The 26,263-nt window shown below is 39.5% G+C and overlaps 1 protein-coding gene across 5 annotated transcripts in view; it reads left to right on the plus strand.

The window, feature by feature from the left end:
- The window catches only part of tbc1d32 (TBC1 domain family, member 32), a 149,792-nt gene that overhangs the window by 47,720 nt on the left and 75,809 nt on the right, over positions 1-26,263 (plus strand). For all 5 annotated transcript variants that reach the window (XR_013493158.1, XM_078173946.1, XM_078173947.1 and 2 more), the window contains 3 exons: positions 7,361-7,444; positions 22,217-22,298; positions 25,654-25,769. Coding sequence is in view for 4 of the 5 variants with exons in the window: in XM_078173946.1 (XP_078030072.1) it covers positions 7,361-7,444; positions 22,217-22,298; positions 25,654-25,769 (282 nt within the window). In the remaining variant the exon portion in view is untranslated. The remainder of the gene's footprint in view (positions 1-7,360; positions 7,445-22,216; positions 22,299-25,653; positions 25,770-26,263) is intronic.

Raw genomic sequence — 26,263 nt, forward strand, 5'->3', positions numbered from 1 at the left:
TACTGGTTCACTGGGATAGCTGCAGATTTTCCTTGTAGCAAAATTCTCCCAGTAGGAAAGAAGAGATAACTAATATTAGTCACAAAGGGTGCATTCTCTTTTTTGGGTCTTTGGCTTCATATCAGGGTGAACTTGTGCACTTAATTAGTTAACAACTAGCAAGCTGTCAACTATCTTTAGGCTAAAACAAACACACCGATGAAGTGCATTTATGGACCACATACGGGACAAAAGTTTTATCGACTTCATGGGGTCTAACTCACATCACTCTCTTACCCACAGTAATTATCATGTGGTTCAACTCAGATAAACACAACTACAGCTTGCCCTGGCTGTTAATGTCAATATCAAAATCACTGGAGCTGCTTTTCTCTCTGTCTCAACCAACAGTGAGATCGATGGCGATTTTCAGCGTAATTCCAGTGTAACTTCCGCTGGTATTACCACAGTGACAGACTCTGTAGAGCCAAGGTTACTGTCACAGATTTCTTACTGACGTAGGTTTACTTTGTAGGAATAAAGATTACGTATGTTTCTTGTGGAGACAGAGGCATTTACACCTTTTTAACACCTGGCTATAATGTGTCCCAAAGGAATACTTCGCCTCCCAAATGATCGTTTGTATTTCAGTTACTCACCCTGTGTTACATTGAATTTGTGAAGTTTTTCCTGCATGCCTCTGGTGAACGAAGAATCCAAAAACTAAGAAAATTCTTGATACATTTAAGTCATACAGGTCTGTGTTTAACAACAGCAAAACTACATCAAAACATTTGCTTGCACTTTCACACAACTCTTGCAGTATAATCCAAGTCTCATTTACCCAGGCGCATGCTCAGTACTTCCCTTTCTGACGGGCAACTGAAAGTTCACCTAAAAGTGAAACTTAGCTTTGCTCTCAGAAATCAGACTCCAATCCTATTTTTACCTAGCTAAACAGGGGAGCTGCTTGTCTAACCGCTGCCTCAGGATGTAGTTTGTTTCTGTTACTATGGGAATTTGCTGAACCCAAGTCACACACAAGTTTGCAAATGGATGTTTTATTAGAGTTTTGCTGTTGTTAAACATGGACCCCTATGACTTCAGTTCATGAAGAATTTTCACAGTTTTTGGATTCGTCATTCCCCGGTGAGGGCGATCTGATTTTATTTCCATTTCAAATGCTTTTTGGATGCATTAAGACTTTTTTGAGACTAGATGACCTATTTGATCCACCCAAGACAAGTGACTAAGTAAAATTTAAGTTTCTGATTTTGTCATAACTCACAGTAACAGACAATAATCAAAATGTGGCTCACAAGACTGACAGAAAGTTTTGGATGAATTTAGTTCCCGCCATGTAATTGTAATGGCAGTAAATGAATCAGCTGTGGGGACACCGCAGCCAAAGTGTGCTTTACTGAGCCAGAGAAATAACAACGTATGGATCCCACTGCATGTCCAAATTTCATCCTTAGATCTAATTTCTTCCTTTTGTGCCCTACTGGTTTGATCAACACTGTTCAGTCTCTTATAAGGAAGTATATGCAGCAGGAATCTGTGCACCTTCACATGTTCATGATGCATAAAAATGAGCCAGCGTAGTGTTAAATGAGAAACATAAGTTTACAATGAGCTTCATTTAACGTTACATATGTAAATGTGTTAAGGAATAATGATGAGAAGAACAAATAATAACACCTTATGATAAAGTCAAATTATACTGCAACATGGATTCTGTATTACTATTTGCTCATGTATTCCATTGTGCTGCAGGTGCACCACACACACACCTCCTCACCAGGATTACATAGATCCAATGTCCATGAACCTTTTAAGAACTCGTCATCACTGCCATTGACAGCCACTATGAAATGACATTGACGCCTACTTTTCTTACGTAGGAGTAAATAGCTGTGATTCAAGGAGTACAAAAATACATTCAGAATGAAGGAGGGCTGACAATCTTGTCATTAATTCGTGCACTGTACAGTGATTGCTTCCTTTCATCAGCACGCTGTAAAACTCAGCCTGTGAAAGCATCCACTCTCTGCTCTACAGCACTCATTTAAGGCTTTTCACTGAAAGACCATGATCAAGATTTATTATCTTTTAAGCTCCTCTCTGCTGTAGAAGTGCTATTTTATTTGGCACACCATTAACCATGCAAAACCTGGCATTCAACTTTTTAAGAAACAGTCAATGAAGGAAATTGCAGCATTTATAGGCTGACTACTAAATTAACCTACTTCCTAGGCAATTCATGGAACATTTACTTCTGTCTAGCTTCGTGAATGAAGACACTGTGATTATCACTTGTGTCTCTGACAGGCCTCTACACAGCTGTAAACCGAAAATGATTAAGTATACCATCTCTTCATCAAAACACTCATGATTAGAGCTGTTTGCATGTTCAATACCTTACTGTCTTGTTAGATACTTATTGATTCCTTAATTGGTCTCCCTCAACAGCATGTCAATGAGATGCATTCACTTGAGCTCAGAGTCACCGGGTTGAATTATGATCAGCACTCATTGTGTTTGTTAATTTGGCTGCACAGCTGTATAAAAACTGATTTTTTACAGATGCATTCATTGCTCTGTTGCATGTTAAGCAGTTGCGTGAACATGACACATCGTATTTCACTTAACACTTTATAGAGGAGTTTGTATGTTAACTTTTAAATAATGGAGTGGAATTAGGGGCTCTGAGGAAATGCTAAAGCTAACATGAAACAGACTCATGTTTTTATTACATCTGTTATTTTGATATTTTATCGATATTGTGATATGAGACTAGATATTGTCGGAGATTTTTGATATTCCTATATTGTAAATGTAAATATTCTTTGAAAGCACCAATAGTCAACCTTACAATACCGTCACAATATCAGTATCATTGATATGGTCACTCTTAAGTTAGCCTTCCCCTGGTGCCACAAGTACAGGTCTAGATAAGATAACATGCACCGATCAGACAGAACATTTAAGCCACTGGCTGGTGAAGTGAATGACATTCATCATTTTGTTACTATGCAACATTCTGCTGGGAAACCATGGGTCCTGGCATTCGTGTGGATGCCACTTGACGTGCTCCACCCGCCCAAACACCATTACAGATCAAGTACCCCTCCTTATGACAATAGCACTCCCTGATGGCAGTGCCCCCCCAGCAGGAAAATGCACCATGCCAAAATGCAACAACTGCTGAGGAATGGCCTGAGGAACGTGACAAAAAGCTCAAGGCATCCACTTGGCCTCCAAATTACCCAGATCCCAATCTGATCAAGCATCTGCGGGACGAGTGCTTGTACCCCACCTCACAACCCACAGGATTCGAAGGATCCACTGCCAACACCCTGGTGGCAGGAACCACAGGACACCCCAGAGATCCTCTGTCCTTACCTCAACATGTCAGAGTAAGTCTGATCCAAGGAGGCCACACCGTAGATCAGGGTTATTCCTGGGGTACTGGCACAGCCCACAGAAGCTCTGTCAGATTGGGATGTGGCTTATTTAGAGTCCAGCTTGATGCCTTGAGCTTTTTGTTAGGGTCTTTGGGACATTCCTGAGCAGTTCTTGCGTTGTGGCAGGGTGCATTAGCCTGTTTGGGGGCCTCTGCCATTGGGGAGTACTGCTCCTATTGGGGGGGTTACTTGGTCTGTAACGGTGTTTGGGTGGAGGGAGCATGACAAATGGCAACCACATGAACACCAGCACCTAAGTTTTCCCAGCAGAACATTGTAGTGTAACAAGATGATCAGTGCTATACTTTTCACCCACTACTGGTTTTAATGTTTTGGCTGATAGGTGTAAATTCAAGTTGCCTGGAGACAAGCCAAATGGAAATGCAGAGTGGAAAGTGGCTATCAATGGTCATTGACTAGCAGTTATACACAAGTTAAAAGGTACATCAAAATACATTGAAAATTCTGAAAGATCCTGTAAGTCTTATATTGATGTATCAGAAATGAGATATTGATTCAATATTTCAATAAAGTTTTCCATTCTGTGAGATACTAACTCATTATTTCAAGAAGGTTTCTGATTATAATGACTCTTAGAATCTTTTTTTTTTTCATCACACTGACGTAAATGGACTTCCATAGAAAATAGATTAAATCAATTCAATGCAGTACCTCAAGTGGACCTGAAGTAGTGCTTCACATAACTTCACATATTAACATTTTAGTACATGCAATGGCAAAGTAAGGGGTACATGGATATTTATATTAATGAGGGTAAAAACTAAATTTACCATAGCACATTTATGATATAACTGTAAACTCCACATTCAAAAAGCAGATAAAAATCAACTCCTCTCTGAAACTGTTTCAACAAAAACTGAACATAATAAAGTGCATTAGATCGCATAAATTTTATCTGTGTATACCTGATAAACTGGCAACTAAGCGTATGTAAAAACACCACTAGTCGACTTTGCTGATGTAAACATACAATCCTGTATATTTGCACTTAAAGAAACTGACAGTATGTGACAATGATTCCCAGAGATTTCCAATGACGTATTACATTCCTACGGGAAAAAAAAGTATTACCTTAAAGAGCCACGATGTAGAAAACAACATACATTTTAAATGCCTCTCAATTCACATACGTATTAATATATCAGTGAAAAGTGCTCCTGCAACCATGAAGCACTTGTGTTCAGTTGAATTTTTAATGGCCTCTCCTACTGTGGTTTGGATTGTACCTCATTTATCTGTTGCTTAAGAGAAAATAATTTACCAAAAGATTAAATATGAATGTTAAGTTGTAGAGTGTATATGACAATGAGATGAGTTGTGAGAGTCGAGAGGGCATGTGAAACTTTCATCAGAAGGACACTGAATAATATTCAGTGATAAATACAGATAAAGTAAAGTAATGCAAAATGCAGCTGTTAAGTTCACGTAGTAATGCAAGTGTGAAAATACAGTTGCCACACTAGTAAGCAACTTTATATGTGTGACTTTCCCACTAAGTTTCTTTCAGATACTCATTAAAGCAAACAATAAAAGTCTGATCAGTTCAGAATGTCCATGGAAATATATAAATATAGAGAGGTGCAGGAGCGAGTCCTAAAACGTGGAAATGAGTTTGCATTTTAGCACCTTGGGTTCCCTTGTCTCAAAGTCAGTGTGTTTTTGGTTGGATGCCTAAAATAAAGTCTGTGGTTAACACAAGCTTAAGAGACTTTCACATTTTGTTCTTTGACATAAAATACGCCAGTAAATACCCCACTCATGAATTTTTAAGCTTTTACATGTCTTTAAAAGGTCGGCTGTTAACAAGTGGCCAAATGGGCGTCATTCGCTGATCATTCTTAAGAAGAAATTTCTTCTTAAATCCCATTTATGTAGTTTTCGTGAAGACATTCACCAATGTTTTCTTATTTCGATTTGCTCTTAGGTAAGAACAGAATCTACGCACACTTAAGAGCACACACGTTAGTACATTTTGTGATAAAGTGTTTGTGAAAAATAATTGGTTATTGCATTTTCTTCAAATTGACAGCAGTATAATATAGGATTTATATTACAATAACATTTTTACAATTGATAATATTTTTTTATTATTATTTTACAAAGTATTATGGTCTTAAAAAATTATAAACACTACACTAATACTTCAGTTTATATCAGTTGATAGGAACTATGTCATCTAATAGCCTCATTAGTGACTGACCATACTAAAAACATATCACAGGCAGTTTGGGCTGGCAGGTCAAAAAGCAACAAAGCAGCACTCTGAGTAAGTTATTAATAACTTACACATCTATTGCTTGAAATGGTCCACCTTTCACCTCCTGCCCCCCCTCTGTCTGTCTTAAACACTCAGAACACACCCACTCCCTGGACTGCGCTGTGGTGCTTGTCTCTGTCCTCAGTCATGACAATTATGTTACTGTAATGCATAAAGTTTGCATTTTATGGTTTGGGTGGTTGATTAACATCTGTTTTTAATATCCCATGCATACTGTCTTTTTTGTTATTTTGTAACCACTCCTGACACTAATAAATATTACAGCTCATTTGGTGTTCACTTTCTGCAGAAGCATCTCCACTTGAGAACAAGTTTTTTTTAATTTACATTCGGAGTCCAGTGTTTTGCCCTCTTTAGACTTTGGATTTGGCAATCCTCATTTATTTTCTTCTCTCATCTTTCCTTCCTCTGCTTCTGTATCTGTGTGTGCACATGGCCCAGTCTCATGCCCTTTTATGGGGATTTGCGGGGCATTTACCTATGCTAATTAGGATCAAATGGCACGTGCTGTCAACTAATGAAGACAGTGGGATTCATCATGATAAGAACACAGGTGCGAACAATTCTGGGGTTTTTGATGTCATGAATCTGACATAGACTTTTCTTAGAACCTTTCTTAAGAACAAATTAAAAAAAAAAAAAAAAAGATATTAGTGAATGATACCCAATAAGAATACAGAACATCATCATGCCAAACATACATACTTACAGCCTTGTTGTTGTGGCAACTTTGAAGTCATGTAACTGTAGTGTAGTTTGTTCATAGCCTAACATTAGCTTTTTACTTGTGGTGATTGCATTTATGCCTTAATAATCATAAAAGTGGTGTTCATTTGTGAAGATTATCTTGCTGAACAAAAAATGTTAGTGTCATGAACTTGTGTTTGCCACAGAGCTTACTTTCTGCAGTAATCCAAAATGCAATAGAAAAATCCCATTGGCTGTTTGTCGAGGGAACCAGGGCGATACTAACTTCCATGTTGGCCTACAAAAAAAATGTCACCCCCGCTGCACTGTATATGCTCCTGTGCCACTGTGTTGTTGTAGAGTTTATTATCTGTATTAATTTTACAGGAGGCCTCATCACCCTGTGTTGCCCTCTTTATTTCCACAGCTATATCTTCAGTGACTGTCGGTGGTTTCTTTGCACAGCAGCGTGATATGACACTAAAAGCAGTGTTGTCAGGGTTTACTCAGGGACAGTCAGGCGCAGTGAAGCTGTAAATAGATGAGAACGGATGCACATTTGCAAAGTGTGGTAACGGTGTTATTGTACACGTGTTTTTGCAGTTGAGGCCTGATCTTCTGTGTCAGACCCTTATCTGTCCTAGATTTAATGCTCCCCCATCTCTGATCTATCTAGCATTTGACTAGTGACTCTTTTGACCTTTCTTTTATGCCAGTGACTCAGTGATTGCTACATTAAACACACATACTGTATGGTTCAAAGGAAATGTGCCTTTCCAGATGAGTTACGCTGGCTGCTTAATAGTGTATATAACAGGATGTTATCCACGTTCTATAAATAGTAGAGCTGATGTATTTGAATATGGCTTTGGTTTATTGTAGCCGTACTAGCATAAATTTTATATATGTGTCTGTTTTTTATCCTCAGTGCTGGCTGACCTTCTGGAGAAGGTTGTGGCCCATCTATCCAACTCTGCCACAGAGTGCTTCTTCTCTCCGGCTCAGTACAAAGGTCAGTGGAAAAGAGCTATGCATTCTGTTTTCTCTAGACAATTTAGTCAAAGGAAAATAAATAAAGAGTACTCTGTGGATCAGTGAAGTAAGCCAGGATCCTTGTGTATGGGATATAAATCTGACTTCTGTTTTCACTCTGTTCTTGTTACTTACATTAAGATATTCTGTGGGTAAAAGCAGGATTTCATTCTTCCAGCGTTTTATCATTACTTATATTACAATGTAGTCTGGCAGCATCTTTGTCTTTGAATCCATGTTACATACATTTTGCCTTACAGTAGTGCTAGTACATACATACATACATACATACATACATACATACATGCATAATGTGCCAACACCTAACTTTCGTTGATTGCATTGTCACTGTCACTCTGGGGATATGTTGTTGTGGCAGCCTGACCTTTAAAACCCAAATGTGCGGTGAGGGTGAACTAGGAATGTCTAGAAGAGGGCCTCTGATGTTACACAGAATCTAAAGCCCTCTGAGACAGATCTTGTAAATATATTTGACATAGCATGACTTGAAGTCTAACCCTAACATTCATAGTGCGTTTTGCTACATCCCCAACTGGGACTCCTGACTCAGCAGCGGGTATCAGCAGGTCTGATCAGGACTGTAGCTTCAGGGGAATTGTCACAGTTGTTCTGAAAGAGACGCAGGGCTTTAGCCAGGCTGTTTTCGGAAGGGGGAAGAAAACTGTTCACCCTGACTGGAGTTGGTTTCTAGCTATGGAACTCTCAAACCTGACCGACATAAATACGTGTTTATCTAATAATTATCAGTCTCTAGTCTTCGATTAATTGGAGCAAGTATGTTGTTTATGGTCTTCTGTTTGACAGTGCTTTGTCAGATATGGCAGATATGCAGCAGCGTGCTTCAACAGCATGCTAAATCTACACATCTATCTTCACAGAGCAGATAGATTTCTGCTGCTAACATGCACTGTATGTGAAATATAGATACATTATAATTATGGGCATTCATGTATTTTTATTATTAGCCACAAATCTTTGATCATGTTGTTCATAGCTGGACTTTTAACAGTATTAACTTAATTGGTAGGCTACATCACAATAATGTCTGAAACAATAATCACAATTAAAACAGAAACAAATCCTAAACCATTTATCTACAAATCAAACACACTTACTTGTGAGAAATGCTCAAATATCAAGAAAAAATGACCAAATCAACAAAATCTGTGTAGGCAAAACCCTCAGTTACAACATGGTTTTGTTACAACAAAAACATGGACTCATTCATCACGTATAAAACAGTCAATAAAACAGGTTTTTCAGCTACTGTAAATCACCATAACCACAAGAGGTCCTTGAGCGTACAGGCAGACGTGCACACAAACTATTAGGGCGTTAGGTCCAGTAGTTTGCCAGATTAATGGCAGACAGACAATACACACACACAACCAAAGGCAGAATCACACGATAATTGTTGAGTTGGTGCTCCCAATTATTAGATGTTTATTTGTTATTTTGTGTTTATGACGGGCAAACTTAATGTTATGTTATGTTTATTGATTGATTGTTTGAGATGAGGAGGAGTGACTGATTGACTGACAGGCCAGCTGTCTGATATCCAATGTGGGTGTGTTTAATAAAAGCCTTGCACCCGCAGCTGAGTTCAGTTGTGTGTAGGTGAAAGGGGAAACAGCAGAGCGTCTCCGATTCAAGTTTATTTCTTTCAGTATATTCTTTCATCCTTGTATTCGGTGCTTGATCTTTTAACTTTTGGGTTCACAATGCTGAGCCGCTGTATGGCCCTACTCTGCCAACAATAATACTTAACAAAATTGTTCTCACTCCGAACTCATCACATTTTGGCGTTTGGTCACAGACTTTCCACATCAAGATATGGTGTACAAGGTACCCTGGGTGCATTGGTTGTTGACGTTCAGGGATGCCATGTCAACGTCAGCCTGTTACATGCATTGTCTGTTTTCAAAATATTCTTCCAGTTTCACAGGAGATGTACAGTTTGCGTACAGTCTCTTTCAAAATAAACGTACTACATCATTACAACTCTACGAACTTTTTTTTTCCCTACAAAAGCTTGTGGTTACGTTTAGCCAACACACGCACATGGTAAAGTTTAGGCAAGAAAAGCACGTAGTTGGGTTTAGTTAAAAAGAACTGAGTTTGGCTACAATCTTATGGACAGCGAAGTAAAAGCAGTAGAATAAAAGTTAGTGGTTGTTGGACCCATCCATCCCCTCTCCTGCCCGCCCCACACAGACTTTTGGTTGCTCGGCCATGTTTCCTCCTGGTACTGCTGGGCGCTGTTACATAATAATGGCAACTGGCCATGTATCATGCAAACGTGTTAGGACAGCTTTTTTTGGTTAGTATCTGACACTGGAAGTCACTGCCCAAGCACAGGTATTCGATGACTTCTGACTTTTCTAGTAACAGATTAACACTTTCTTAAAGTCAGTTTTAGCTTAGACATTTCTTAAGTTGTAATGGTGCAGTCTTATTTAGTAAATCATCAAAACTAGCTAGTAGTTACTAAGAACTTAGGAAGGACTTTACACACAAACATAGTAATGGATTTATGAATAGCTGGTGCAGTTCAGTCCAGGGGTGGATGGGTGAGATGTTGAAGGTTCTGAATATTGTTGAGCTGTCTTTGTTGACACACCTCTTCAATGTAACATGGAAGTCGGGGACCGTCCCTGTGGGCTGGCAGGCAGGGGTGGGAAAAAAGTAGAGAAATTCCTCCTCATTTTCAGAGCAGTGTTTTACCCCAGGTTAAAATTTGTTATGTTTCCCATATCAAACGGGTGAATGATTTCAGTAGGTTGGCTTGTTTGGTAGCCGGTGGGCTAAACAACCTGATCAGACTGATGGCAGCTAGAATGAAAGCTGCTAATTAGTGAATACCCAGAAAATCTTCCGAACTGAAGTACTAATTGCATATTTCTCACTCTTATTTTACATATTTTTGCAAAATACAGCTAAACAGGCCGTGACAACCTCATGCCCTTCACCTGAAAAACTCTTTATACAAGTTATAAAAAGTAGTGTTCTGCTTATATTACCTCTAACTTGGAGCAACAAATCCCCTCCAAAATCCCCTTAGTAAGTGTTTCCAGCTTAGATGGAAATAGTCATTTAATGTTTAATGAAGTTTAACATGATACCTGACACATTAGTTTAGATAATCACACATTTAAAACATACAGTGTTGTGTGTTTCAAATCAGTTCATCACTGGAAATAATTAAAACTACATCTGAATTGCATTAACGGATGTCCCTGCTCAAATAGTGTTTTGATGTCTGTGCAGTCATCTGGCACTGATTAGCAGTATTATTATAATTATTATACTGCCGCTGTTTTAAGCACTGGAGGTGATGAACCCAAGTGCAGAGATCAGACAGACAGTCAAGTACCTTTTTTAATGCTTTTATGGAGGGCAAAACGGCAAAGAGGTTTACAGCAACAAAAACTACAGCGGAGAGCAGAAGGAGAGAAAAAGGGACAGCACAATGATGACTGAGATAAATAGGCAGATTGGTGTCATCTGGTCAGCTGCCTCTCCCTGACTCAGCCACTTAGAAATAAAATAGACATTTATTTACTGTAGGAGGCTGTTATGATTTCAACTGGTTAATTAAAGCATCACATTGCTCATGTGTTGCAACCTTCACTTCATAGGAAAAGGTGAGAACACAGGGATGTAACAACAAGGAGCTCTTCATTAGTGCTGCAGGGTTAGGACATCACTTTAGTGTGTTACTTAGGTTTTTCACACATGGTCATTATATAAGATGTTGTAGAGTAATCTTTTATCCTGTGCGAGACTGCATTATAATGATGATAGTTAGCGTTATTTCAGGCAGGACACGATGTCAAGCTCAGCTCACATCCCAGCTACATCAGCTGATCTCAAACAGCCCATTGAACTGATGGAGCAGCTGATTGATGGAAGGGAGTCAGCTGATAGATCACATGATTCCTTTCTATGCAACCAATTGGCAAATGTCATTCAGGGCGCCCTATTTAAACTGCTGTGGCCTGCCTACTGTTGCTGCTTCCTCTGCAAGATGCTTTGCAACCCACCTCCACCCCACTTCCTCCTTTTCATGCTGTGTCTGACTTAACAATGAGTACGTTTACATAGACAGTTTAATTCCCTTTTCATTTTGAATGAAAGTTCATTCCTATTAAAAGTGATCTTGTAAACACCTAATTTGGAATGAAAATGGCCAATGCGATTGAAAATTCAATCTGATGTAAGGGGTTGGAATATTCCGTTCCTAATTCCGAATGAAAGACTTTCTCACACTTGTATACACTCATTCCTCTTTAAGTTCATTCCGGTCTTTCTAAACATGCTCGTTTCCTTGCCCTTATGGCGCGATGATGTATATAGCACACGTAGCAATGGGCTGAGATAGAGCAGTCGAACTCGTTGCACTAATCGGTTTCCATTCGCCAAAGCACGGTCTTCTATCTCCCTTCTTTGACCTTCTACCTCCCTTCTCCTCCTCAACAGATGAAGCATTAGCAGAACAAGGTTGTTGTTGTACTGCTGCTTCAAGAATATAAGCAAAACAAGCCCGAAAAAGGCACTAAGAATGGCGTCGTCAAGCATCTTGTTATCCGGAACAAGGACTATAGTGTTTTCTTCCGGTAAATGTAAACACGTAACATCCGCCCCACCCCCTAGGTGATTAAAAGGCGATTAAACTGATCACCCGTGTAAAACCTCACTCGGAACGAATATTTCCCATGTAAACTACCTGGAAAGACTTTAATTCTGAATGATTTCATTTGGATTTATTTCATTCTGAATGAGAAGCCATCATGTAACCGCACCCACTGTCATTTCTGTTTGTCATTGATGCTGCTCTGTTCTGTTCTCCAGGGGTCTTTGCTGCTGCTCTCCCTGCCTTAAGCGTTCCATGTAGACACATGGAAGGGCAGAGAGGTTTTCTCTTCTGCCTCAGGCTTTCCTCATTTGCACGTGGAGGGGCAGAGAGGTTTGCTCTTTGCCTCAGGCTTTCCATGTAGGCATACAGAAGGGCCGAGAGGTATGTTCTCTCTGCCTTAGGCTTTTCATGTAGGCGCGTGGAAGAGGCTTTCTGCGTAGGCCCGAGTAAAGGCAGAGAGGCCCCAGAACAGAGTCTTATTGCCAAATATAATACTGCAAATGGAAATAAAGTTTTCTTCAAATAAAATTTACCTGACTTAACCGAGGATGATCTCCATATGTCTTGCAAAACTAGCACTGTCCTCAGCAGTGAAGACTCTCCAGCACTTACTGTGCTACTCAAACACTTTGAATTTTTCCAGCTTTACAATTTAATGAAATGCAAATCCCTTGCTGTAATAGCTTGTTTCCTACTCAATGAACAGTATGTATTTTAATACAGTAAATGTAAAAGTTACTTGTCCAGCAAGGTGTCATTCATGTAATATTACATTTTTACTGGGAGTAGAAAAATATAATCAGTAGGGGTCTAACGATTCCTTTTTACAACGATTCAATTCATATCATTTTCCATGGTTCCGATTCGATTCAAGAACGATATTTGGCTCATCTAGAACGATACGATTCGATTCGATTCAAGGGCTAGAAATCGATTCAGTAACTTTTTTTGTTTTGCCAAAAACTGAACCAGTGTGACTGTGAAATACATACCTGAATACTGTGGACAGTGCAGGGGAGTTTTTATTTGAAAGAGAATCAGGGATTAATTAATTTTGGATATAAATAAGTAAACACAACGATTAATGGCAAAAACATTCACCTTTTATTAAATACTAGAATTATCACAAGTTCAGAACCTGCTGATCAAAAGACAAAAAAGTGTGATCAACATTCCTCCAGGCTGAATTACAACTGAACAGTATGTTTCCCTGCTACTTCTCTTGTGATTTTCAATCAGTATAAGAGGAGTACAATAATACACAAAAATAAAGTGCAACCTATTAGGTTGAATGGACAGTAGGTTTCCATGCTACTTCTGTCATTTTACTCAGTATAAAAGGAGTACAATAATATACAAAAATAAAGTGCAACCTTACCTATCAGGTTGAATGGACAGTAGTTTTCCCTGCTTCTTCTCTGTCATTTTACTCAGTCAGTACACATTTGACAGACAGCCACCGACTTGTCCAGAACACCTCCTTTCTTGCAGAAACCAAAGTGTTTCCACACACTCGACTTCAAATTCGGCTTGAAAATCTCCAGCTCGTCCGCCTCCTCTTTGCTGTTAGCCATGCTTCGTTTTGTTTTGAGTCGGCACTACCGGCACATGCCGATGACGTCACACTCAGGGAGAGTGAAGCGAATCGAGCAACTTTACGATTAGAAGTGATAAAAATACATGTATATAACGTTGTCATGCTTAAATACAACGCACAAATGCTTAATAATCAATATAATCGATTTTTGACCTTGTAAATCGATCTCACAGCGATATCCTCATCAGTGAGGGACAACTTGCCAAGGCTCTATCGATGCAGTTAGATTGTAGGAAAATAAATCAATGCATCGATGTAATCGATGAATCTTTACACCCCTAATAATCAGTATCAGACATGCCAAAATATAACAAAATATAGACATTTAGATTCGGTCATATTTCAAAAAAGCTCAGAGTTAGATTCTATTTTGAGCTTAAAACAGAGCACTAGAGAGAGTACAGAGACGACTCTGCAGAACAGTATTCTTTTAACCGTAAGAATTCAACAAAATGTAACACCCCCAAAACTATTGTATTTAAATGTGAGTCTATTATATTATAGCCAATAGCCACCATGGGTATTCAGGCCATTAATAAAGGGAAGGTGGTCATGAAAAACTGATGAGCATTACCAGTACATTTGTTATAAAACTGCAAGCTACTTTTTGTTCTTTTGAAATTTCTATAGTTTTGATATGGTGTATGATGAGAAGATAAGATGAAAGCCTTAGAGGACGAAAGCTCAGCTGTCTCACACATCTGCTGATTGTAATTGGCTATTAGACGACTCGTAGCATCAGTCTTAGCCATTTAGTCTGTCTCAGTACACCTGTAAAGATGTGACCAGCCTAGCTTTTAAAACTCAGAAAACGATGTGACTGTCATGTAGTTGTACAGTTGTGCCAGGATTTAGAAGCTGTCACTCTCATGGTAGCTTCTCTGAGAGTGACAAATTGATACTGTCCAACTGCAGCTATGTTTATTCCACTTCCCATAATGGTCCTCAGTGTATTAAAAACAACTAAACTCTCTTTAGTTGATGTAATTATAATGACTTCAGTTGATTTTTAGTGTTGACAAATAAGCACATTATATATAGATTTTACTTGTTCAAATAATAGTAAGGCGAGGAGATGAAGACCCTTGCATTTTGCTGTTACTGTAATGGCCAATCAACATGAAAATAACAAGATTTGTTTGGGAGATTTGAGAAGTAAGTTGATGTGGTATGTATTTAAAGTGCTTTACATAAGAGAAAAGGATATGAAGACAAGATGTAAAAGACAAAGCGATATAAAATACATTTGTAGGATTGAAAATAGGAGATATGCATACGCTAAACTGAATAAAATAGAATAATAAGAAGAATTAAAAAGACTGCGCAAGATGCACATACAAACACAAAAGTTTTAAGCCTCAGATTAAAAGAGCTGTAAGGTGAAGCTGACCTCAAGTTGTTTGAAATTTCTTCCAAATATGATATGATGAGGTACACCATCAAACAGTATGACTTTGTCAACTGTCAGAGATTCTTCTACATTGTTAGTGATATCTAAAGTGTTCCTCAAATTTCTCTGGTTGTATTAAGCCATTGAGGACATTGTTGCAAATCAGTGAACAGGACTGATTCATGGCAAGATTCCATTTCAAAATGATTTATGCATCCATGTGATGAATTGCCTTGATTTGTGAGGTATCTGATTAGTTGTTTTGACATTCCTGTCTAGTTTTATTATCCACAAACATTTTTTCTCAGTTGATTTTCTATTTTCTAGAAAATAAAAAAATCACATATTAACAGCATTACATGAATCTATTCTAGTTGGAGGTAAAGACTAACTATAGTATTTTTCAAAAAAGTGCTTGTTTTGCCACTAACTACTCAGATTATTCTTCAAAGTGTCTGATAACATTATAAATGGATTCCTTACAGAGGTCGACCTTTTTGTTAAAGAGTAAAATCCTTTTTATTTAACCAGAAAGAGCCCCAAAATTGCTATCATCAAATCCACCAGACTCCACTTAAAGAAACTGTAATTTTAGTTTGCATAGAGACAGCAGCATATTTTTACATCTAAGTGGGCGAATAACGGGTTTATTTTAACCAAATCGGAGTCAGTGATTGTTGGAACAATGGAAAGACAAACCAAGACAGCTTTTGTGAGTTTTAATTTGTTTCTGTCGACTTTGAAAGAAGTGTGCTTTATGATGATAAAATAAATGTTTGTGTAAATGGAGTCTGGTGGGTTTGGCAATGGCAATTTTGGGGCTGTTTCTGGTTAACATAAAGGATTTTACTCTTCAACAAAAAGGTCTATCTCTGTAGGAATCCTTTCCATAATGTCAGAGACACTGAACAATAATCTGACCCTGTCAGTGGCAAAAACAAGCAATTTCTTTGAATGTACACAGATGGTGCACAAAAGCCCTTAGTGTTTACCCTGGAGTCTGTTTCACAGCTGCTGGCTACAGCTTTAACGCTCAGTACTGGACCAGTTGAAGAAAATACTTGCTCCCATTAGTAAAATATGGGAAAATGGGGTCCAGGTTGAACATAAGCCTACTGAAGTTACCCTGTAACTGCTATATTTCACAAGACATAAGTACTTTTGCTACAGTTACATGTGATTTAATATGTTTTGTATGGTAATTTAGAGCAGCAGGTAAGCTGTAGGATAGACCTATGTTTGAGATTTCATGCTTGTACTTTAAGTGGATACCTGTCACCTTCATCCAGAAAGAGCATTTTCCACAGTCATGGTGTATTAGTATTAGCTGTAATGCAGGTTTTTGAAATAGTGTGCAGACTTTGATCGACCACATGAGCATGTATGTTTAAGTATTCAGACAAATGTCCTTGAAGAAGAACAGATAATGCATGAGACTAAAATAATTATTAGCCAATCATTTGTGGCAAGAAGACAACTAATAGAAGGCAGCGTATGTGTGTGTGCAGCGTCTCTAAAGGTACAGTCTAAGTAATGAATAATAGTGATTGTATTCAGTGTGCTTTTCTTTATTATGCTTTTTTCAATACGGAGAAAGACTGTTCAGTGAGCCTTTCTTCACTGAGGGTTGAAATATTTCCCCACAGTGTATTAAATGTCTTTAATCAGTATCAGTACTGAGGCATGTCTCCTCTGAATCCACACTAATGAAGAATCTTAATTCTGAGTGTTTGTTTTGATGATTTATTTACCCAAGATCACTCACACACTTCAATGTTGTTGATTTTTCCATTTTTGACATTCATTTCTTTAACCTCACTACATTTTTAGAAATAAGTTACACTAATTTACATATTTTTTTTGAAAAGCAAACACTTTTTATTGTCTGGTCCTCCAACATTTTATACATTTCATTGACAGGAATTTTTCTGACCTGTCTAACAGAGATTTGTATCCTTAATTCACAATGCAGGGGGACCATGTTAGCAGGATGAAAGAAGTTATAGGATGGATACACAAACTTTCTTGTAAAGACAAACCTAAAAGAAAGAACATTAGAGACCTTGTGATGTTGGAGTCTTGAAGAAAAATTCTGTTATTTCTTCAACTTGTTTGAATGAATATGATTTGTAGTTGCAGGCAGCTAGTTAGGTTGTAAGCAACAAAGATCCAAAGCTTTCAAGGCTTTTGTTTGCAATAATTATCTTTACCACTGTTTAAATAGAATCACGCCATATATGGAACAAGGAGTAATTAAAGATTATATCTGAGGAGATATAAGCAGCTGGTTTGGTAGCTTCAACGGCTAATCAAATAGGCTAATATCTGTGTTTACCTTTGTTTGAACTTAGAGATAAGTGTTTTGAATTATTAAAAAAATGAAGTTAATTTGAAAAATTCAAGGATGCTCGTGCTTTTGCCCTGATACTTGTTTTGCTGAAGTTTTTTGTGTTCAGAATCTCTGAGTCGGCAAGGACAAAGTTAGCAAGTTGTGTATTTCAAAAGTTTAACTGCTGGACACAAGTTGTCTCCTACACCATTGTGCTGCCCTACATATTTTCCTCCTACCTGTAATTCCTTTTTTCAGTCTAGATTGTTTTGTTATGAGTTGCAGAGTGTTGGAGATATTGGCCGTAGAGATGTCTGCCTTCTCTCCAATGTAACCCAACTAGATATAGATAAACTTCATGGTATTTGGAAAAGTGCCAAAAAATACATTTGAAACAGCAATGGCTCTTTCCAGAAATCATGACAATCCCCCGACCTCGTTGTGAGCAGTTTCATGTCGGGCCTGTTTTCTGCCTACTGAACTATACCCGCCAACCGTTTCAATGTGCAGAAGGAAGTGTGCATGTGCTCATAGATGAGAGACTCAGGCTTGTGACAGTGAGAGATGGAAACATTAATGGCATCCTCCTTGGCTGAGCTGTCATGTTAGCTAGCTGGTGCAAAGTGAGATGCACACGTCCCTCTGCACATTCATATGGTTGGCAGGTGGAGTTCAGTGGAAAGAAAATAGTTCCTAAATGGCTTCATAAGAAGAAAGTCCCCGGAAGGTCTGTGGATTATCTTGAGTAACTGGGTCATGATTTCTGGAAAGAGACATTGCTGTGGAGTTTTCCAAATGTATTTTTTTCTAAGTTGATAAATAGCACTACAGATATGAGGGAAAATATGTATATTTGATTTTGGGGCGAACTGTTCCTTTAAGGTGAGCACAGAGAAACTGCAAGTAAACATGAAACAACCCTTTAGTGTCAAACTTTGCGCTATCATCATGCACAGTGAAGTGCAAATGAAGTGACAAAATGAGTCACTAGTTTTGAGGAAAACATAGGGCAAAATAATAGCATGTAAATAATAAATTTTGGGCAAAAGCAAACAGCACTTGTAAACACTCTCATCTAAGCTGCTGCCTTTGGTCAGACAAGTTACAAGTTGGCAGAACATCCCTCAGTCAGTCCCGTTGCACAGAAGCTGTTGTATAAAACCTGTGACACCCTGAAAACTGTTTTGCACCCTCTGCTCCAGCATCACACCAAGAATCAGTTTTTGAAATTGCCATATTAGCCCACATCTCTGCATCTTTTTATTGCTTTAAAATGAAGGATCTCTGGTGTATTTTCTATTTCATACACATATACACACACACACGCTGCTTTTCCATTTTCCCTTCCAACATTACTCCTACCAAATAGCCTCAGAGGAGACCAGGCGGCTGTCATGGCTCTTGTTGAATTCTGCAATCTGCCAGTTACATGTGTGTGTGCATGTGTGTGTGTGTGTGTGTGTGTGTGTGTGTGTGTGTGTGTGTGGCGCAGGGGAACGGGTGGTAGGCACTTCTTAGTGTTTGATTGACGTTGACTTCACTCTCTGCCACTCTGCCCTACTTGAGTGCTCCCATTGTATGGAGAGAGCAGACTCATTTGGCAAGTATTAACCTCTGTCGGTGCACTGTTCTGAGTTGTACCTCCTCACCCTTCATGGCCATGACTCCTAAAGGCAGCTGTCCACAAATCTCATTTATTTCAGCTGCCTGTTGAAATTGGGTGACTGGAAACAAAGAGAGACCACCTTTATGTGCGACTGTTACATTTCAATAGCTCAGACAGAGATCTGTGTTTTTTTCCCTAAGTAGATCCTCAATTAAAGACATTTTTTCGTCTGATTTCTACCTTTGGGAAACCACCTTCTCTCCTGAATTTTTAGCCAACCGCAGAGACAATACCTGAAAAACCACGTCAGTTCAATTCAACTTCATTGTTAGTATACTTTCATAATAGGTAAAAGAAGACAGTTGTAATTGTTGTAAAATGGCAGGATAACTTGGTGTAATCATACTGTGCGGACTGTACAGTACACAGTACAGCTTACATGCAGGGAGCAGTTAACAGCCAGCTGAGTTCAGTTAAACAACAGTGTTTAAAAAAACTGTTTCTGGGCTGCAGTGTATGTAAAGGGCTGTTGAAAAGGTTGTACTTAGCTACTAAGCTTGGATACTTGAGTGTTTCCATTTTATGCAGCTTTATACTTCTGCTCTAACATTTTATATTCAGTTTTTCCTTAAGCAGTATCACATGAGAGCACTTCCAAAATCACTTCCTCCACTGTGACATTGCTTTAAAAAACAGTTCTACAAGCATCATTTATTAGTTAACAGTAGAAAGTGTCAACTGATTATCATTTGTTTGTTTATTTAATCATTTATTTGCCTCCACCAACACAAATCGTTGTGCAACTGATGGGGCTGGACTGTTGCCTAAATCACATTCCTGCACATTAGCATTAGCTTGCTTGTTTGTGCAGTTTTAAAGCCTGATTCATGGTAGGGCACTTTACACCTAGTTTTCAATTTAAGCTTCAGCAAAAGGTTTTAATAATCTCCATGATAACCTCTGCAGAGACCCCCTGTGTTTTTTAAGCTATGAGTCTATTCCTGTCATGTTTCGTAGAGCCCAATTTGCACAGACCGCTGTTTAAATCCAACAACTATCCCACTGTGAATGTCTTTTAACTTTTTAACAGTATCTATATTGATTGATCAGCTCCCAGTCTGAGTGTGAGCAGCAGGTTTCCCTCACTCACTACAGTGTTGCTGGGAAGTAAAATCAATGAATCAATACAAACACTATTGATCACTTCCCGTGCGGCTGACATGAGAAATATTTTGGTTTAGTAATGTCAGCTGTCAGTCACCCTGGTGAAGGCAGTTTGGCCGGCCGCTGTCCTCTCAGCTCCTCAGGAGCTGCTGCTGACAGACGGCTGCTTCTGTGGACACAGACGCTAAATGCAGGTCAGAGTTGGTGTGGATTGAAACCTCCATATGCATATCTTCATAATATAATTTAAGTAAAGTGTTTGTTCTTGAAATACTGGTATGTTCATCTTTTTGACGCTAAGTTTGTTACAATCTAAAACAGTGGTTCCCAGCTGGTGGTGCAGTCCAAAAGTGGGTTGCGGGGTTTGTTTATACTAAGTTTATTCAAAAAAGTACAGTGATTTTCTGGCACAAGGTTATGATGCCCTATTGCACATCAGCAGATAAAGTTTGCTCGGTTGTCATGGACCTGCAGGTACTGAGCACCTTTAGGACCTCTCCTCCATGTTAGCTTGAATGTTTAGCTTGATTTTGTGAAGAGCTGCTGACTCAAGATCTACCTTCTCTATTTGTTGTCTTGTCACACAGTCTTCATCAGAGAGAAATTACAGTTTTCTGCAGTCTCAATTTACTTTTAAGGCTGCACACATTTGCCTCCTCGTAGATGTTATGGGCTCATCTTAAATTGTTACAACTAATGTCAGAGATGCATTTCATACACCATCTTTCAACAATTCATCTTTGCAACAAAAGTTAAATGGTTGTGATTAAGGTTATTACAAACTGTAAGATAGGCTGCTGGGGAGACAGGATGAGAGAGCAATGAGAAGGGAGGGAATAAATACAACAACAGAGCATTCATCTCCATTAGACAGTAATTGCCATCAGCAAGAGGTTTTTGGAGATGTTAATATGTGAGGGGAGAAGGTTGGGAGACAAAACACAGCACTAGTTGTTCTAGCACTGCTTCATGTCTCCATCACAAGCTGCTTTCTATCAATTAATACAACATTTGATGGCCTGTGATTAATCCACATTGTTCTGCACTGATTTTTCGATGGCGGCGATGTTGAAGTATCACTTCGATATGTAGATTACAGCCGTTTCCTTTCATATTTCTGCACCATTAGTCTGTAAATTGGATTTGAAGTTTTCCCTGCCTCTGATGCTGCCTGGATAATACTTCTTCTATTAATTGTTGAATCCTCTCATCATCTTACCACAAACTGTCTGAAGCTGGGGATCCATTAGCCCAAATGTAATAATATTCTTTTCCCCAAAGTCAGGGAGCTGTGGAAACATCTTCCAAAACAAAATATGAGTGCTCCCGCAGTTATTGCTTCTTTCATCGCTCTCTCCACACAATTACAACTGTAACTCCGAAAACTAATATATTTTTATGATTCTGCACACTTAATGGTGCTAAGTAAGAGCCCATGAGAGCAGCTGCTGAGACTGATAGCTCAACGATCTGTACAAAGCTGTGGCATGTGGATCTAAAGCTGCCCTGCTGCAGCACTTTCAGCGGCTGCAGTATCTCGCTCCACAGATAAAGATAAAGTCCTGAGACAAAGAGCTTTCTCACAGGGCTCAAAATTTCATACCGTATTTCTTCCAAAACTCCACCACACTCCTAAAATCATAAGTTATGACTCCACTGCTCTAAACCATCAAATTGATGCTGTGAAATTACCCGTGGCTGACTGTTAGTGAAATTACCCAAGTCACCTTGATGCCGTGCTACCTCGCAAACATCACAATTAAATGCCAAACAACCGCTGTAAAACTGACAACTACGAAATTACCTAGACACAACATCACATCTGTAGTGCCTTGAAAGTAGCAAGCCATGATACATTGTCATGTTTTTCCATTCTTCACGGTCGTAACGCATCCTGTTAGTGATGTCTAGGGACTATTTCCCCCCCCAAAAAACTCGAGCCATATCCCCTCTCTGGGTACTGCTTTGCTTTGTAATAACCACCTCTCTTCACCTATCTTTTTAATCAGCTTGTTTTACAGCAGAGGAGAAGAGTGTGGAGAGCACTGTGTTATCATCTGTGGAGCAGCTGGGAATCAACACCTGTCTCAGGTATGTACAGTAAAGTGTTTTTCTATAGCTCATAAACCTGTATTTAATTAGACAGTGTTCTGACAGCAGCAACCTGGGAAGGAAGAAGCAGCCTGCTGTGTATAAACTCGTATACTCACTGAACTGCAAGCTATATATCGTAGTAACTTCAGTATCCACCTTAAAAATAAAGACCCTTTAACAGCTGGATTGTGCTAAATCAGGAGCATTTACACCAGTTTGATACTTGGAAAGAATATAAACATTTCACTCAACTTTATGCTACTATGTTTTAACCAACTATCTGCTGTAAGTCATTTATAAACCTCAAATTCAGTCACTCTGTCCTCTATCTTACTTTGTTGATTTGAGTTTCCCGAAGCTAAAAGTGCATTGGTGACAGAGCCACAGCAGTGCTCGAACATTAACCTATATTTAAACCACCTCTAAAACTTCCACTAGAGTTCACTTCAATCATGAACTTTACAGCAAGCAATTTCACTCTGACATCAGAGCTCACCTGAGAGCCTCTTTCCCAACATGGCATATTAGATTCAGTCTCCCACCTTATTTCCCATTTCCATATCACACTGAGCCCTGTCAAAAAATGAACTCATGTAAGCATGTTCTCATACTATGCAGGATTTTCCTAAAAAAACATAGTGACATCTCTCAATCATCACTAAGACCCACCAGAAGTGTGTGGCGGTGTATTTTTCTACAGGTACTCTGCCCTCAGCCTTATTTTGTTATTGCTTCTTATTTTCTGTGCTCAAGACTTTAATGGGCATGTACCCCCACAGCCCCCAGGTGAGGTGGGGACTTCATAAAAAGGTAGCAACCAGGCGCCAGACCATATACAGCAGGAATCCAGGAGACACCGTGCAGAAAAAATGTAAATATAGCAAGGCGAAACATTGTACAAGAGTGAATCTGGGGTTGGCTTTTACTTTGTCGAGTGTTTACAGTCACATTGGGCACTTTTTGTCCTCTATACATGCCATCTCCTTAGCCCATATAGTAATTTTCCATTCACCCCACCTTGTCACCAAACCTACCTGCCAGCCTATCGCCTGTCCTCTCATTTCCCGCTCCTGCCCGTCCTCCACACCTACCTCATCAGGCTTAGAGCTTAGATCGGGCCCAAAAAAATCCAGCCTGACCCCACCAGAGCCCATGCATATTCTGTCCGAGCCCTGCCTGGCCTGTCCCTTTAACTGTAATTATGAGCCCAAGCCCGGTTAAAACCCAACATGTTTTTTAAGGATATGAATGTGGACATTGAAGGCTGACTCATGGTCCGCTCTAATCAGGCTGACACCGCTCACCTGTGGATCATTACCCCCTGCCACTATAAAGACGCCCGCTTCACAGACCTTGCCAGATTGTTCTTCGCCTCATGCATGACTTTCTAGCATTTCTTTCTTGACTGCTTGTTCAGTATCGCCCCTGCCCATCTCTGACTCACCTGCTTCATCTGATCCCCGATAAACCACTCTGCCTTCCATCTTCGACCAAGAGCTCTGCTTCTGTCCCCCTGGTTTCTGTTTGCCTGTTTACTGCGTCTTTCTGGAAAGAACGTCACCCAGCTTTCCAAAGAGAGTTTACCGGTCCAGTCACCTGTGATCTTCTGTGCTGTGGATTGCTTCGTAGTGTGGCAGCATGCCTCGCCTTTGAGTGTGTGCCGCAGATTCCACGTTTCATCGCTGCTGTCAAGCTCTCCTCTGTCTATGGCCAGCTTCGCATCAGAGAGACTGGTTCCCCTGAGTACTCCTGGTGTTGGAATCTCAGCTTGTCTGACATCGCTCTCTGCCTGCCACCTTTCGTTCGCACGCTATTGAACTGTCTGCTGTTTGTGTGCGCCTGGCGGACGCCGGCAACTCACCTGTGTGCTGCTACAGCTTTCCACACGGAGAGCTGCGGACTGATTCTGTTCACCTGGGAACTCCAAAACTATACATTGACTCTCTGTTGCCTCACCAGTCTGCATTCTCTGTATTTATTGAAGCGGTGCATTAAAGCTCAATATAAACTATTCCGCCTGGTGTTGCTGTTGGGTCCAAACTCCACCCACTACATTTACATGATTTTTGATTGATTATTTTATTTCTTTGAGTGTCCTACCCTAGATGGAGCCCAGACCATATGGGCTTACAAGACACTAGACAACAACAACCAAGATGGCCACATGACCAGTCATAACACACAGTTCCACAAATTCAAAAAGACAATCCTGTATAGTATACCTAGTTTTTATAAACACTACTTTACATGTGTGAAAGAGTGTGTGCATGTTTTTGTGCGTGTATATCGTTTATGCATCCAGCCCCAGGTTTTGGTTTCAGGCCCTCAGAGTCACAGAGGACAGGAGCTCCAAATGTGTACCAAAGATGAAAAGCGGAAAAGCAACAATTTCTCCAGACAGACAGGAGATTGAAATAGAGAGTAACAATGAATGACCCTTGGAGCCCCTTTGTGGGCGATGTGAAGTCCACAGCCCCCAAAGGTGTGTCCTTCAGAGGCCCTGACAGCCACCTGTCCACACCTTTTTTTTAACATCAGAAACACATGCTGCTGTATACAGAGGAGTATTATTATTCCCTGCTGCTCGCACATTAGACCCCCACACCTGTCGAAGGTGTGTAAGGGTTCTCCTGCTGTTCCATTTTCACTCTAATGATGCCAGTGAGCATCGTACTTGGTCTGGTCTTTATTTTCCCACAAGTAGGCCATCTGACATGCGTTAGTGTTCTCACGCTGCTCCTTTCTGTCCTTAATTACACCCCACTGCTTCATTACATAGCAGGTCTATAACTCTTGCTCGACGCCTCTCCTGAAGGGAGCTCGCCTGCTGAAAAGTTACGGAGCATGTTCAGAGACACTGAGAGCCACGTTACATTCTGTGTATCAACAGAAACACAGTGTGTGAGCGTTACCCACAGAGCAGTGTATCTTGTAGGATTAAAAGTTGTTAGACATGAATTTATAATTAATCCTTGACTTAGAAGTGTCAAAGCTGCAGAGTTAAATCTGACCAAATTGGACTTGTTGAATTCAGTTTTGATGAGTACTTCTGTGTATTTGCCTGAGGTCTTTGTCTTTGTTATTATATCTCCCATTGTGTTCTGTGTCATTTGGGTACAAGAGGGGATTATGGGAGTTCATACACACAAAAAAGCTCTATAGAATGAAAATGTATCAAGTAACATTTCATAGAAAAAAGCTTTTTATTTATATTTCATATACAGAAAAACATACATGTTTTTTGTTGGAGTATAATTTAATGGTACACAGCTGCATTATACAGGAATTCCTCTTCAAAATATGCCTGATGACCAGAGATATACATTATTCCTCTTCTGTCTCATGTCAACAGGTACGGCAGCTACCTCAAGCTACTGACAGAAGATGCTGTGAACGACCTGACGCTGCTAATGAAGCATATTAAGATCTTCTTGTCCACACAGAGAGTCAAAACTGCTTCAGACCTCAGTATCCTTTAGGTACTATTCCCCTCTGACATTTTTCCCATTTTCTTGGGCTACATTGTTTGCACAAATACATTAATAATGGCATCTGTGTTCAAAAATTTTGATTGGGGTCCCACCATAACCTACCATAACCTAATAACTGCCAACAAATGAAAGTCTTTCCCACATTTCTGGGACACAAAATGTGTGAAACAATTTGGAAAGCCTTTTAAAGTCAGCCTCTTATAATAATAAGACATGACCAAAGACATTTTATTTTACTCCAGTGGAATACACCTCTTAAAATGTTCCAACATACAGGAAACTTTAGTGGGTGAACACCCTGAAACACCCCAAACAGGAGGATGCAAGTGTGACATTCATGTAGCATATATAACATAGATTGAATGTCATACCTCCATTGTAATTAAGCCTTTTAAACTGGGGGCTACTGTTTTAAAAGTGTACAGACAGTGTCCCTGTGGTCTTCCAGCCCCTTATCGAAGTATTTTAACA

The sequence above is a fragment of the Epinephelus lanceolatus genome, chromosome 13, assembly GCF_041903045.1.
Source record: "Epinephelus lanceolatus isolate andai-2023 chromosome 13, ASM4190304v1, whole genome shotgun sequence".
NCBI lineage: Eukaryota > Metazoa > Chordata > Actinopteri > Perciformes > Serranidae > Epinephelus > Epinephelus lanceolatus.